At 42.0% G+C, this 15384-nt stretch overlaps 1 protein-coding gene across 1 annotated transcript in view; it reads left to right on the top strand.

Annotated features, from left to right (window-relative positions):
• MTHFD1L (methylenetetrahydrofolate dehydrogenase (NADP+ dependent) 1 like) overlaps nucleotides 1-15384 on the top strand; it is a gene marked incomplete at its 5' end in the record, with an annotated part of 230669 nt that overhangs the window by 120493 nt on the left and 94792 nt on the right. The window contains 4 exon segments of the mRNA XM_027769896.1: nucleotides 5134-5273; nucleotides 12462-12503; nucleotides 13771-13871; nucleotides 14375-14552. Coding sequence (XP_027625697.1) covers nucleotides 5134-5273; nucleotides 12462-12503; nucleotides 13771-13871; nucleotides 14375-14552 — 461 coding nt within the window.

Below are 15384 nucleotides of genomic sequence, written 5' to 3'. Positions count from 1 at the left end.
GGAGAGGCCTTTTGTTGGTTGCTCATATTTCTTGAGCCTTTGCGATTGTTCTTAGTCATCAGGTAATCTATATGTTTCTTGCTAACTTATTTAAGGTATCTCTGATTCTTAAAAGTTGTACAGGCTTAGAGGATTGATGATTTATCTTATGGTTGGCCTACCTGTTACTCATAATTACCATTAACTGTTGCCACTAGCCCTGGAAGGCTGAAAGTCCTCGCTGTATCTAAGGAGTGGTGAGACTTCAACTGACCAAATAAGCAACACCCCAAGAGCAAAGAAAAACAAAATGGAAAAAGAAAGCGCGCTACTCAAATCACCAAAATTCAAAGAGTCCAAAGCCTAGTGGAAAGGGATCAGACAATGAATGACAGTACCAGGTTGGTCGGGCCTGCAGCCTCAGTCCACCTGGTGTCCGGAACTGCTGGCCGGCTCGATCCAGGTTTCGGGTGGGGAGGGGTGGGGGTTCACCTTAAAGTCAAAGGCAACCAACCTGGGGTCCAAAAGAACGGTGGGGATGCGTGGAGCTTCAGTAGGGTCGGGTCTGCAGCCTCAGTCCGCCTGGTGTCCGGAACTGCTGGCCGGCTCAATCCCTCCTTTATTCTTGATAGAGACTGTGCACAGTCATGAGAGAGAGAGAGAGGAAAAGAGAGAGAAAGCGATGAGCTTCCTCCACGGCATTTAGTCACTCCATTAACCCCTTCTCCAACCCTCCAGGCCATCAGACCTTAGGCACTCATGCACATGCCAGCGAGCTTCATGCTGACTGGGCTGGGAGTCTAACTGCAATCCTCATGTGGGATCTGGCTTCCCTTGAGCAGTGCATTACCACTGTGCCATGGAGCCAGCCTGAGAAGAGCTAGGGTTTTAAATGAAATTATACAGTAGTTTATAGCTTTTCAAGAGATTAAATGATTACAAATGTAATGTGTTGTCATTGTTGTTGTCGCCCTCTGGCAAAAGTTTTAAAAGTTTCTATTCCACTACTACCTTTTTATTTAACATGGAGATAAAGGTCTTTGGAAAAGTCATGACATAGTTTTCTGCATTTTTCTATGCAAAAATGCACCATGACTTTCCTAATGTCCCAACATTATCACACACACACATGTGTATGCATACACGTGCACACACGTATGAATGAATGATGGCTCAGTCAGTGCCTTCTATGTGTCTTGATGTGTTACTCCAATAGACATGGTCTTCATGCTTGTGAAGTTTAGACTTATCAGGGGAGTGTAGTGAAATACAGATATTACATATATGTTACATTCATATGTATGCTCACACATATTCTTTTCATATATACATATATATGGATGGTGATGTTCTTTCAATGCTGGCTTCTTGAGTCCTCGCTGCCTCACCCTGATCAGGCCACAGAGCAGGTCTGATGGGTTGAAATGTGGCTTCTCTTATGACAGATCATGTCTCTTTATCTTGGCACATTGGTGCTGGGCCCAAAATTCTGCATGTCTGCTCTTGTCCTAACCTTTATATATGGAATTCTTCTTTCCTCCCCTTATGCTCTCGCCTTCCATCACTCAACTCCTTATTTTCCTGCTTGGAAAAATCCCATTTGTCCCTCAGAGCCTGACTCTGCAGCCGCCTTTTCCCACACATCCCAGACAGACCCTTTCCTCCCAATGTGCTACCTCTAGTTCTGCCTAGTTGAGTGACAGGTGGTCTCCCCCTCTTCCCTAGAGTGCTTGAGGCTAGTGACCAATGACTGGACCTCCTCCACCGAGAAAATGCCTAGACGTAGCAGGAATTCAGCAGATGCTTAAGAATGGAAGATGATGTCCAGCAAGTGGGAGAAACAATGATCTTTTTTGTGATAATCATGTCAGCCATTTTTGTGAGCGCTCACTCTGCATGAAAAAACTCAGTACTTTACGTGTGCTCTCTCACTTAATCCTTCCAACGAGTCAAATGAGGTCATTGAGACTGAGCGGGTTAAATGATTCTTCCAGGTTGTACAGCTGGGAGGAATGTAGGATCCCATGTGTGGTACTAACCTGCAGGACAGTCGTGTGTAGCCCAGGACGGTTGCCCTGCCGTCCGTCCTTCCCCACTGGGAGTGCCCTCTATTACAACCTTTGGCAAAAGTCAGCTGAAGGGTCCCTCTCTTGGTTCACTATGCAGTCGGCATCCTAAAGTGAACAGCTTTACCGGAGGGCCCACCGAGATAAGACTTGTTCCTGTAACCAGTTGTCTCTGTTTTTGGCCACTGCTAAAAAAAGTCACGAGAACTGTTACAGATATGTAAATATAAAAAGAATATGTAAAGAGAAATGCTTTTTACTACTTCAAGTTCTTCTGCTACGTAGGTTGCTCAAAGAAAATGTAATGAAGGATAAGTGGGTTGTAGTTATATACATTCCAAATTGCGTATTTTTGAAGAAATATACCTAATTTGTCAGAAGATAGCAGCGGCCATAAATATTTTTTATATCCTCTGGCCCCATAACTTTGCCCTTGGGATTTTATTTCAAGAATATAATATGAAGAGATTAAAGGTCAGATGCACAGACATTTTCAATGTAGCACTGTTTATACTGGAAGCAATCCAAATGTTCAATAACGGAACAATTTTGTGAATCTTGGTACATCGACTTAACAGAGTTATAAGCTGCCACTTATAATCATAAACTTTGAAAGTTAGAAAGAACAGCTAGAAAGTGGATCATTTTAAAGGAAAAGAACAGATTACAACGTTCTAGCTATTCTGGAACTGAAGTTATATAGGCATGTGACGTACTAAGAGGAAACCATAAAGAATTTGAATTAATCAATGTAGTTAGAGTTTGAAATTATGTGTGAAATGGTACCATTATTATTCTCTTTCTTCTTGTGAATATGTATGTATTTAGTGGCTGCATGGGACAAATAACATTGTTTTTTCAAATTAACATTTTATTTAATTTTTTATTTGTCATTATTATTTAATTTGACGAGAGAGAGGGAAAGCGAGAAAGCAAGTTGCTACATCCAACACTCAAACCACAGGTGGCCATGTGGAAGTCCAGAGCCCCAACCACCATGCCACTTGCTGGCCCCTCAAATTCAGATTTAAAAAACAAATCACTACATTTTATTGTCAGTTCCTCTTCCTACCATGAATTGTGATCTCGGTTGTGCTTTCAGCATATATGGGGTGACAAGTTCATGGGAAAGTGAACTTAAAATACAAGTTTATTTTGTGCAAAAATATTTTGAAATCCATCCATAGTTTTTTCATAATACATATTTTCCATGAACTTTTTTGAGGACCCCCCTCATTATGCATATTTCATAAGTGTTCCCTTTATATTCCAGTTAGTACTCCTTTCCTAGAGCAGTGCATGACCTACATTTTAATGGGCATTCATCTTACTCAGGGATCTTATTAAAAGGCCTATTCTGGGAGCCAGCATGTGGAATGGTGGTTAAGGCACTAGACTTCCACATGGTCGACTGTGGTTCAAGTTCTGGACCCACCAGGAAGGGGAGGGAAGGGAAGGGAAGGGAAGGGAAGGGAAGGGAAGGGAAGGGAAGGGAAGGGAAGGGAAGGAAAGGTAAGGTAGGGAGGAAGGGAAGGGAAGGGAAGGGAAGGGAAGGGAAGGGAAGGGAAGGGAAGGGAAGGGAAGGGAAGGGAAGGGAAGGGAAGGGAAGGGAGAAAGAAAGAAAAGAAAGAAAGAAAGCCTATTCTGGGGCCAGCCCATGATATATTAGTTAAGGTAGCTGGATCCTACATGGCTGACTGTTCAGCTGGAGTCTTAGACCTGGCAGCTTGAGAGGAATCTGGGCATGTGTGCATGTATGCCCAAAATCCTGAAAGATGCAAGAAGTGGAGAGGGTATTGCTGTGTGATCATTCCACATAGGAGTGGGAATGTTTTCTCACTGTCCCTCTTTCTCTCTGTCTTTTAGTAATCTCATGCACCCTCTGGCAGAAATAAAATAAAATAGCCTACTCTGATTCAGAAAGTCTGGTATGGCCCAAGTTACTGCATTTCTTTTTTCTTTCTTTTTTTTTTTTTTTTACGGGGGGGGGGGGTGGCTATAGGGCGTGTACACTCACCAGAAAGACAGAGAGACAGAAAGCAAGAAATCACCCCACAAGAGGGATGGCCATGCCGCAATACCTTCTCCATTCTCTTCTTGGGATCTTGGGTACACATGAGCACACGCCCAGCATGAATTTAAGCCACCAGGTCCAGGACTCAAACCACGGTTGACTACATGGGAGTCCAGCGACATAACCATTACGCTAACTGCTGGTCCCCCAAGGTACTGCATTTCTGAGAAGCTCTCAGGTGCTGCTGCTGTTGCAGTGGGTCACATTTTAAGTAGTGAAATCCTAGAGCTCCTTTGTTTATGAAGGTGTCAATGACATGGTGTCTAGCATCCCAGAAGGCAGGGTTGGGTGCCGTGACGTTTCCAGCAGTCGGGTGGGGACGTATACAAATGAGTATCTTCTGTGATTCTGGAGTCAGATTCATTCTTGTATCCAACCTATCAGAATTTTTTGTCACTAAAGTAAACTGAATTTTATCAATGAATAAACGTATCCAGGTGGCACTAAATGATTCTACCTATGTTGTAAAGAATAAGAAGGAGGAACCGGCAGGTGGCATGGTGGTTGAGACAATGGACTCCCACATGGTGTGTTCAAGTCCTGGACCTGGTAGTTTGCTTTCTCACTCTCCCTTTCTCTCTCTGTCTCTCTCTAGTCAAATTGAGCAATGATAATAATAAATAAAATAAATAATTCTTTAAAGAAAGGGTCTTCTATTGCAATCAGGTTCTCATTGTTCTTTGATTCAATTTAAAACCTGATTGCAAGGTTGAAAATTCCATTTGTATTAAGAAAGCCCTTGTTTAGAATTATAGTACTTGAAGAAAAATCTTGGCCTTGGCAATCAATCCTTTAGGGCTGGTAGTGTGAAACAAGAGCAGACAGCCGTGCTCTCAGGGAACGTGATGAAATAGAGCATTTCCTACGACAATGGAAAACCAGCGTGCCTATCTCTATGTAGGACCATGATGCATTGCGGTGTCGTAGCCAGAAGTGGTGAGTGAGTTAAGCTGTCTGTAAAAATGACTGCATAACCTGTTGTTTCTAAACACGTTCCCGACTTGCTTCCTGCAGTGACGGAAGCTGGCTTTGGTGCTGATATCGGAATGGAGAAGTTCTTCAACATCAAGTGCCGGGCTTCGGGCTTGGTGCCAAATGTGGTGGTGCTGGTAGCGACCGTGCGAGCCTTGAAGATGCACGGGGGCGGGCCCAGCGTAAGTCCTCACGTTTCCTTTCTAATAAAAGAAATGTTCTTGGGCCAACCAGATAACATGGTGTTTAAGATGACTGCATCCCGCACGGCTTACTTCTTAGTTCAAGTCCCAGACCTGGCAGCTTGAAAGACATGCTGGGTTCTTGTGCAGGCGTGCCTAAAAATCCCCAGAGGAAAATGAACGAGTAAGGATTGCAGTCTGGCCATCCCCCACAACCCAGGGGAGGTTCTCACTTTACTTCTCTCTCTCTCTCTATCTCTCTCTCTCTTGCAAGCACACATGCCTTATAGCAAATTTTTAAAAAGAGAGAGAGAAATGTTTTTAAAGATAAAACAGCATTTGGGAATCAGCAGTTAGCGTAATTGCTATGTTGCTGGACTCTCACGTAGTCGACTGCGGTTCGCGTCCCAGACCCGGTGGCTTAAAACTCACGCCGGGCGCGTGTGCGTGCGTGCCCAAGATACCGAAAGGAGAATGGAGGAGAAGGGATTGCGGTGTGACCATTCCCCCTGGGGGCTGATTTCTCGCTTTCTGTCTCTATGTCTCTCTCTGTCTGTCTGGCGAGCGCACATGCCCTATAGTGAAAATCTCTCCAAAAAAAAAAAAAAAAAGATAAAGCAGCATTTCACATTTAAAGCTATTAAGCCTGCTTAATGACTACAGTTTTCTAAAATATTTCCCTTCTGAAACCTTTTTTTTTTATTATTTAACAAATCTCCATTGTAAGGCACTTTGAGTTTAGTAGATTTGAGTACACAGCAACACCTCCCAAGTTATTTCTAAACAGTATTTTGGAAAGGTACATAATATAACCACTTTTCAGTCTTAAGACTAGTAACCGATTCTTGGCCAACATTTGATAACCACATGATAATTGGAAGGTGGAAGTTCTTGTTCCTGAATGAAGAACGTGTGGATTAGAACCATTTCTTTGAGGCAGAAGTTTTTCTATGTTTGTACAGTTTGGTTTTTTTTTTAGATTCAGTGTGCTATAATTCATCAGATCTCATCCAAAACGATTTCCCCTCTGTTTCTATGTATTGCTGTTTACCTTAACTCTGCTCCAGCATTTGATGGTTTCTAAGTGAGCCTTATTGGACAACACACATTCTGTTTTAACTTTTTTTTCTTGCACCAAAATAAACTCATACTTTTTTTTTTCATTTTATTTTATACATTCGATCACATTGTTTGAGTGTAGCTATGAAGGAGAGACATTGTATGTCCCCACGTGATATATATCGAGTGTCCACACTCTATGACTGAAACTGATTGACTGAGGATATAGAAACACAGTAAATAAGTGTAAGTACCAGATACAGTGTGTGTGGAAGAGTAAGGCCTGAGGAAGGACATTTAGAAGAAAAATACAAAGGCAAAGCATTAATGGGACAAAGAAATGTGGTATTATCTGTTGAAGATATCTTATAGTTGTATCGACTGGATAGGGAGAAATGTCAACATACTGTTTTTAACATTTTTAAATAAGCCTTTTGATATCTGCCTGTTTTAATACATATAGAATTTACAGACATCTGAATGGAAGTTTTCCATTTCCATAGACAATTATGTATAGTTTCGTTTTATTTTTCATTTTTAGGAATCACCAAATCGAGAATAAGAAATTTTATACTGATGGATCATTTTAAAATAAAGCACTTTGAAGTTTCTCTCTCAGTATGGTATTGATATTTAAGACAAATTGCCAAGTCTGATTTTTTTTAAAGAATTATTTTATTTAACTTTATTTATTTATTTATTTATTTTAATTTGACCAGAGAGGGACAGAGCTAGAGAGAGAGAGAGAAAGAGGGAAAGTGAGTAAGTAAGCCACCAGGTCTGGGACATGAACCATGGTCAGCCATGTGGGAGTCCAGTGTTCTTAACCATCATGCCACACACTGGCTCCAAGTCTGATTTCTTAACTGGTGTACTGTGAACACAAAAGTTATGAAACCAATAATATTACATAGCAAAAACAAACATAGGCTTGTCATCATGAAACACTGTAATGTCCTTTAATCATCTTAGCAATTCTTTGTCCCGAAAGAGGGAGGCATTATCTTTACACCATTTTATAGGTCAGGAAGTGAATGTGGATGGTGTCACCAGGCAACCAGAGCCAGATCTGTAGCTGAAGACCTCAGACAAAGATAGGGATTGGTTGACTTTGCTGAGCTGAATTCTAATGAAAGATCAAAATGTTCTAAATCTCAAAGCTGCTTGTTATAGGAAGTGCCGAAGCATTTCATTTTTGCTCAAAGCTTCATCATCATTTCAGAGGTCGGATTGACACAGTATGGATTATGTGGTAGTAAATCTTAAGGAATTCTGATTTTGCTCAAAACTGTTATTTCTACAGTCACTGCTGGACTTCAGACTATAAAAGTCTTTCAAAATATATTTCTACTTACTTAAGAGTGTTCTAGTCCATTTCATAGCTAATAGAAAATGCCTGAAGCAGAGTGATTTATTAAAATTGAAGTTTATTCAGCTTACAAGTCCAAGGTCCAGGGCCATATCTGGCAGGGGTCTTACAAAATTCCCAGATACCCCAAGGCCATGAGCCAAGCAGAGTGGCTATGCCCTGGGTCTCTCTGTTCTGGTCTCAGTCCTTCCTCTTGTGAACCCCCCAGCCTTCCATCATGTGGACCTGACCTGATGACATTGAGCCTAGTCTCCTCTCCAAAGCCCCTCCTCTAGACACCTCGTGATACCTTCACAATGCAACCAAGTCCCGAAACATGACTTTGGGGGGAGGGCGGGACTCAAACTATAGCATATTAAAATTCGCCCTCCCTAACATGCCATTCTGAAAATTATCAAATCAAAAGGCTTTCTTTCATACTGGAAACGGTTTAGAGATTGTTCAGTCTGGTTTGGTGGTGTTTTTTTTTTCTTTCTTTCTTTTTTTTCTTTTTTTTTTTTCGTTTCATATTGTTTTGTTTGCAACTTTTGTCAGAGGGCACACGAGTGCACCAGAGACAAAAAGTGAGAAAAAGGAACTCAGAAAGCACCCCTCTATGGGACATAGTTATGCCACAATCCCGTCTCCATTTGTCCCTCCTTTCAAGACTTCGGGCATAGTGCACATGTGCCCAGTGTGTTTTTCAGGCCCCCGAGTGTGGGATTCAGGCCTCACTGCTGGCCACTGAGATCCAACCACGTTACCATCACATCACCAGCTGACCCCTGGTTTGGTTTTTTATAGAGAAACTCTGAGACACAGAGATTCAATGGCTCACATAATGTCCCGCTTCTACTTAGGGGACCACCGAGACTTAAACTCAAGGGCTTTTGACTTCCAGTTCAGTGTTTCTCCAGGCTCTGGCCTCTGTCCATGATTTATGATCCTATTGCGTTTCATTTTAATATATGCACTCCGTTTTACAGTGTTTGCATTTTCTTCTCGCATTAATCTTTTTGTGCCTCTTCCACCTCCACTTAAGGCCAGGCTTCTACACCGGTGACGGATTATACCGAGGCTAAGGGTTAATAGGCAGTTATAATGGAGGATAATCCAGGGGAGTCAGGAATCCCGGCAAAGCCAAGCATCCCTCTCCTGGGCTCGAGTAGCCCTTCTGCCTCGTGTTGTTTTCTAGTGTCTGTTTGTCTACCTCCCCATTCAATTCTGAATTCTGTGATGTTAGGGACTGTGTCTTAATTGGTATCTTCCAGGGTTTGTACTGAAGAAATGCTTTATTTTCTTTTCCTTCCTTTCCTTTCCTTTCCTTTCCTTTTTTGGAGAGAATTTTACTATAGGGCACATTGCTCATCAGAGACAGAGAAAGACAGAAAAAGAGAAATCACCCCCCAGAGGGTGGTGGCCACGCTGCAAATCCCTTCTCCATTCTCCTCTCAGGATCTCGGACACACATGCACACACACCTGGCATGAGTTTTAAGCCGCCAGGTGCGGGACTCGAACTGTGGCCGACTGTGTGGGAGTCCAGTGACATAACCATTTTGCCACCTGGCCCCTGAACTGTTTTCAATAATTGAATAGTAAACTTTCATCTTCTTAATCCTATATTCCTTATTACCCATCTCGCTGTCACTCCTTCTTGAAACAACACTGGGGTGATGTTTTGGATCCATCATAATTTCTACTGCCTTTTGCTACCACTGTACACTTAACCCGGGCAGCTTATGTTTATTCAGCTTGTTTTTTTCCCATAATTCGTGCAATGGAAAATCCTATGACCCTTGCTTGCTCATTTTTAGTCCCAGTCGTCGTAAATTTATTTCTGGTCTTCCAAATGCTCGCCATTCTTGGTACGCTATGAGAACTAAGAACTAATATTCTGCTCCACTTTGGGGTCAACATATACGTTTCATCTTTAAATCCATTGTGTTTAATGAGGCTTATCAAAAAAACAAAAGCATCAGTAAAGTGTGTGTGTGTGTGTGTGTGTGTGTGTGTGTGTGCATGTGAAGATTATTATTTCAGAATTGAATCGCTTGGTTGTGGAGACCAAGATCTGCACATTGGGCCAATAGTCTGGAGAACCAGGAGAGTGAGTGGTTCGGTTTCAATCTGAGGCAGTCTTCTAGAGAATTCTCCTTTGCTTAGAGGTGGACTGTCTTTTTGTTATATTCAGGCCTTCCACTGATTAACTGAGACCCACCCACCTTATAAGGCCCAAAGCTTACATGTTCATCTCAACCAAAATACCCTCACAGAATCACCCAGGATAATGTTTGGCCCAATGTCTTGGTACCAAGCCATACTGGCACATAAAATGAATCAACGTGCTTACGGTTACTGACTTTTACTATGTGCCGCAATGGTCAGATCTCATTTCATTATTCTACATTAAGCAATTAACCCAGCACTATTTATTTAAATAGGTCTTTTTTCTTTCTGATCTTCCAGCCTGCTTTGTGATGTATGAATTCTTCATACACGTGTAAATCTCTTTCTGGGATCTCCTTTTAGTTGCTCTGGTCTATTTATGTTTAACTATGTCTATTATACATTGATACCCTATAAGGCATGCTCCCCCACTTTCCTCTATTTTTTCTTGCTTTTCTGACCTATAATTGACCCTTTTCATTTATGTATGTGTTTTAGGATTAGCTCATCAAGTTTTACAAAAAAACGTTTTTACAATTTTTATTGGAATGGCATTAAATCTATTAATGATATGGGGAGACTTGACTGCTTTCTAAGGATAGTGTATATCTCTATCTTGATCAGATATTTAAAACCTTGTAATAAAGGCTTACAGTTTATTTCCTAAAAGCCTTGTATGTATTTTTATAGACTTATATTTTTAAATAATTTAGCAGGTTATTTCTGTTCCTCAAAGATTTTTTTAATATGTAGTAACCTATCTAAATTGTTTTTATTTTTTAATTTCTCTTGACTTTTTTTTTAAGTCGATTCATTTTTTCCTCAGAGAGAGAGGGACAACCAAGAGAGGAAGAGAGGGAGAGAGAAAAAGAGAGGAAGCACCTCCAGTGGGGTGTGGTCATACCACAGTTATATTCCCTCTATCTTTCCCCTCATCAGGATTTGGGGTACACATGCACCTGTGTCTGATATGTTTTTCAAGCCACTGAGACCAAAATTTGCACCAAAGTTGGCCGTATGGGACCCAGCTCCACATGCACATCGCTTAATCACTGCACTTTGGGGCTGCCCTTTCTCTTTTATTATTAATGCTGCTAATTATATATTGCATAACTTTCAAATACTAAGTGAATCTTACATTTTGAGACCAAACCCAGCTGGTGCATATATTCCCCTTTTTATGAGTAGATTTTACTAATTGGTTTCCTAATGTTTGGAGTAGGATTTTCATGCTTATTTGAATGAAATTTTGGCCACATGAAGTAAATTAGAGTGTATTCTTTCTTTCTGTACACTCTATGAGGATTTGTGTAGCGATAGAACAATTTGTTACCTAAGATTGGGAAGAACTCACGTGTACAACTGTCTGGGCCTATTGCTTGCTGGTGGGGGTAGATTTAAGTACAAATTTAAGTTTTTAAATGAATTAGGACTGTTTAGGTTTTTCTATTTTTTAAATGAGTTTTAATAAAGATCACATAGCTTCGAATTCATCTATTTCATATTGTCTCTATGTCTTTAAATTTTGGTCATGTTAATCTACTAATTCTGTCTACAGTATGATAATCTTTTTCATTCTCTTTCTCTCTCTTCTTTTAAATTTTACAAAGTTTTGTCAATTTTGTTAGTCTTTTAAAGAACCAAGTTTTGGGTTTCCTTGTACTCTCTAATTTTTGCATTTGCTTATAACCTAGTCTTCCTACTTTTGCTGAATTCTTGGATTCTGCAGAAACTAGGCAGATGTGCACGCTCAACAATGTTTAGAGTTTTTTTTTTTTTTTTAATCTACATTTTGGTTGTTTCATTTGCAAGATTTTCTCTATTTTAGTCTATACTCTTGCTGGAAATGTCCATCTGAAAACACTTTTTGTTGTTCCTACACATTATCAAAAAGCAATTGTGTCACTGAAGTACTTTTTTTGAAGGATTTCTAGTACTTTCCAGGCCTCTTCCACTGAGAGGAGAGAAAGTTACTATGTCCTAGGTGAATGAAAGTGTTCTCTAGAGTTTTCAGCTAAACCATTCACAGGCTGTAGACAAACGCAATGGGGAAGTGTGAGAAGGTCCTAAGTTGGAGTTTCAGAACTCTGTTGCGTTCAAGTTCCCATCCTACGTCTCGTTTGCTGTGTAACCTTGGGCAGGACCCCTGCCTTCTTTCAGCCTCTGCCCTGCCAGCTCCATAGGGTATTGTGAGAAACTAGATAGAAAAGGAAAATGATGGCCGTTACTTCAAAGTGATTTGGAATGGTGATACCATCTATGAATCAGGCATTAAACATGTGATTAGTTCCATTTCATGTGAGGCTAATGGGCAACAGTATGAGCCTTCTCAACGTTAGCTCAAAGTAGAGGCACCAGGACAGTCCTTTAACATCCCTGATCCTGGCTCCCATTCTCAGAAATCCTGACTTCATCGGTCTGGGTGGAACTCAGGCATCAAAAGCTTTCCTCAAGACTTCATGTTTAGCCAACACTGCCAGCTCCCAGTTTAAAAACACAAACGCAGGCCTACCTTCTTGAGAAGTGACCCATGATATCTTTTTCTTTCAGAACTTCATCATCTTGAGTAAGCATTTTTATGGGATTCTTAATCTTTGTCTCTTCCTATTGCAGGTAACTGCTGGTGTCCCTCTGAAGAAGGAGTACACAGAGGAGGTGAGAGGGCCTGTTTAGACACAGTGGGAAGAATCGTCCACGTCTATGTAGTCTTTGGCTTGCAGTTGACACTCAACCAGTAAATTTCTCTCCGCCAGTGGCCTCTTAGGAGAGTTCTTCCCCAGGGCTGGCCCCTAGCACAGCAGTTAAGCAGTGTACATGGAGAACTGGATCCTAAAAGGCCAAATGTAGTTTGAACCCCGGCCTAAATCCCAGCCCAGCCCCCATCAGCTTGAAAAACATGGCGGACATGTGTGTATACATGCCCCAAATCCTAATGGGGATTAGAGGGAAATAGAGGGAAAAGTATTACGACATGACCGTGCTCCATTGGGGGATTCTCTCTCTCAGTAAAAAGGAAGGGGGAGAAAAAGAATGAATAAAAGAAAAGTACTTTTCTAAGAATCCAAGAGAAGGGATGAGCAGATGGCATAGTGGTGATGTCGCTGGACTCCCATATAGTCGACAACAGTTCCCAGACCCAGCAACCTAAAGCACACTAGGCACACACGTGGGTGTGCCCAAGATCCCGAGAGAATGGAGGAGAGGGGATTGTAGCGTTGTCGTCCCCTCACTTTCTCTCTCTGTCTCTCCAGTGAGCGTACACTGGATTTTTTACCCAATAGCAAAAAATCTCCAGAAAGTCCATTCAATTCATTTAAATCTCAAGAAAAGATGAATGTTGACTTTATCTACTGTCCCCTAGCCACAGGGCAACATCAGAGCCATAGCTCAAGGTCTCCAGGAGAGAAACAGAAACAAAGTTTATCCCATGTGTTTCTCTGGTATAGGAAAAAACTGCCTTTGGAAGGATATAGGGTGGGCTTTATAATGTGTAAATAGACTTGGCTGTGCAGGCAGCAGTACCTTTTAGTTCCGACAGGTGGCGCCAGGAATTTGGACCACCCGCCCCCAGGCTGTGGACAAGGCTCCTCACCATCCGAGCTTGTGCCTTTTGTCCACCAACTACAGCCTCTTGGTGGCCTTGGTCCTGGCAGCCTCAGCAACAGAACCAGCTGCCAGCCTCAAGACCTACATATGCCGTTGCACCCAGAATACTTTTGGAAATTATTGAGCAAGTGAGCCTCCTTCTGCAACCATCTTTCTTGGAAGAAAAAGGGATCAGTGATCTTTTTCAGATGCTGCTAGGACTATGAAGTGAGGAACTATGGACATAAATGAAGTCTGGCCGAGTAGGGCTGCCAGTTTAGTGTGGCACATTTACTGGGAGGGAACTCAGGGTTCTGTTTGGGTTTTATTTTAACAGAACATCCAGCTGGTGGCCGATGGCTGCTGCAACCTCCAGAAGCAAATTCAGATCGCTCAGCTCTTCGGGGTTCCTGTCGTGGTGGCACTGAATGTCTTTAAGTAAGTGAAATCTTCTACTTTAAATGTGGTTGTTCGCCGGGCCACCCTGTGAACTCTGTTTGTGCCTTCATGGCACGTGGTCTTTCTCTGCTTCGTCTGAACCTGTGCAGTAGCAGTCGGTCTCTCTGTTCAGTTTGGTTTCGCTTTAGCAAGCATATTCTTAAAATGGTCTTGGGAAATGAAATGTACATAGTGAATTTCCATTTTCTGACTTTTTTTAAAAAAATCTACCCAGCATTTCTGTCTAAAATGATCAAAGGGATATGTTATGGAATTTTCTCGATAAAACCTTTAGCAACTTGAAATAGTTGAGTTGCCTTGGAGAGGATTTTTCTCCCCATGGTTTTCTTTACGTCTGATTTATTTAAACACGATGTGACCACTTTTGATGTTTCAGATGTATTCAGTGTTAGGGAGCGAAGTTCTGTATAAATGGTTTGTCTTTCTTTAAAAACACCACTAAATGAAGACAGATGGAAAACCACAAACATTTTCTTCACTAGGACGGACACCCGCGCCGAGATCGACTTGGTGTGTGAGCTTGCGAAGCGGGCTGGTGCCTTCGACGCCGTCCCCTGCTATCACTGGTCGGTTGGTGGCAAAGGGTCTGTGGACTTGGCCCGGGCTGTGAGAGAGGCTGCAAGCAAGAGAAGCCGTTTCCAGTTCCTGTATGATGTGCAGGTAAGGTGTAATCACGCCCACCGCAGCAATGCCGGCTTACGTTTCTGACGCCTGAACTGCATACGAGGCCAGAGCTGAGGATGTTGCATGGGTTGTCCTGCGCAAGCATCACAAAGACCCTGCAGATAAGGAAACAGGAGATGAAAGAGGGTAGGCCACCTCCCGAGGTCATATTGCTAAAGACAGATCCCAGCTCCTTGTCCTAATCCTGTCCTCTTGAAGATTTTACATAACCTACTTCTAAATAGCAGGCCAAAGGGAAGGGGTGCTTGGGAGAACAGGGTTTGACAGCTAACACTTTCAAGGATCCCACAGGAATGAGACTATTGGGAAATTCCGTAAGGCTTGTGAAATCGTGGCGAAATCCTCCTCGTTGGTGTCTGCTAAGGTTCTTTTCTCTTGCCGTTCTCTTGAGCTGTACTGAGAGTGCCTGTGCACATGTATATGGTCATCCACTGGAGTAAAATAGACATAACGGTAAATTCACCACCTGGACAGTTTGTAAATGTGGTGCGTGATGGTTTTAAGTACATTCTCACGGTTGTGCAGCCAGGCTTCAAAACTCTTCATCTTGTAACACTCTCTGTTCCATTAAATAATTCCCCATTCTGCTCCCTCTGGCTACTGGCCACCACCATTCTACTTTCCGTTTCGAAGAATTTGACTGTGTCAGGGACCAGCAGGTGGCATGATGGTTAAGATGCTAGACTCCCACATGGCCAACTGCAGTTCCAAGTTCTGGACCTGGCAGCTTGAAATTATGCCAGATGCGTTTCTGTACACAAATTCTTTTTTTTTTTTTTTTTTTTTTTTGGGGGTTTTTTCTATAGTG

Source organism: Tupaia chinensis, unplaced genomic scaffold (genome assembly GCF_000334495.1).
Source record: "Tupaia chinensis unplaced genomic scaffold, TupChi_1.0 Scaffold000014_1, whole genome shotgun sequence".
In the NCBI taxonomy this organism is placed as follows: Eukaryota; Metazoa; Chordata; class Mammalia; order Scandentia; family Tupaiidae; genus Tupaia; species Tupaia belangeri.
Note: the sequence above shows the minus strand (reverse complement) of the source record. Positions and strands in the feature narration are given on the sequence as shown.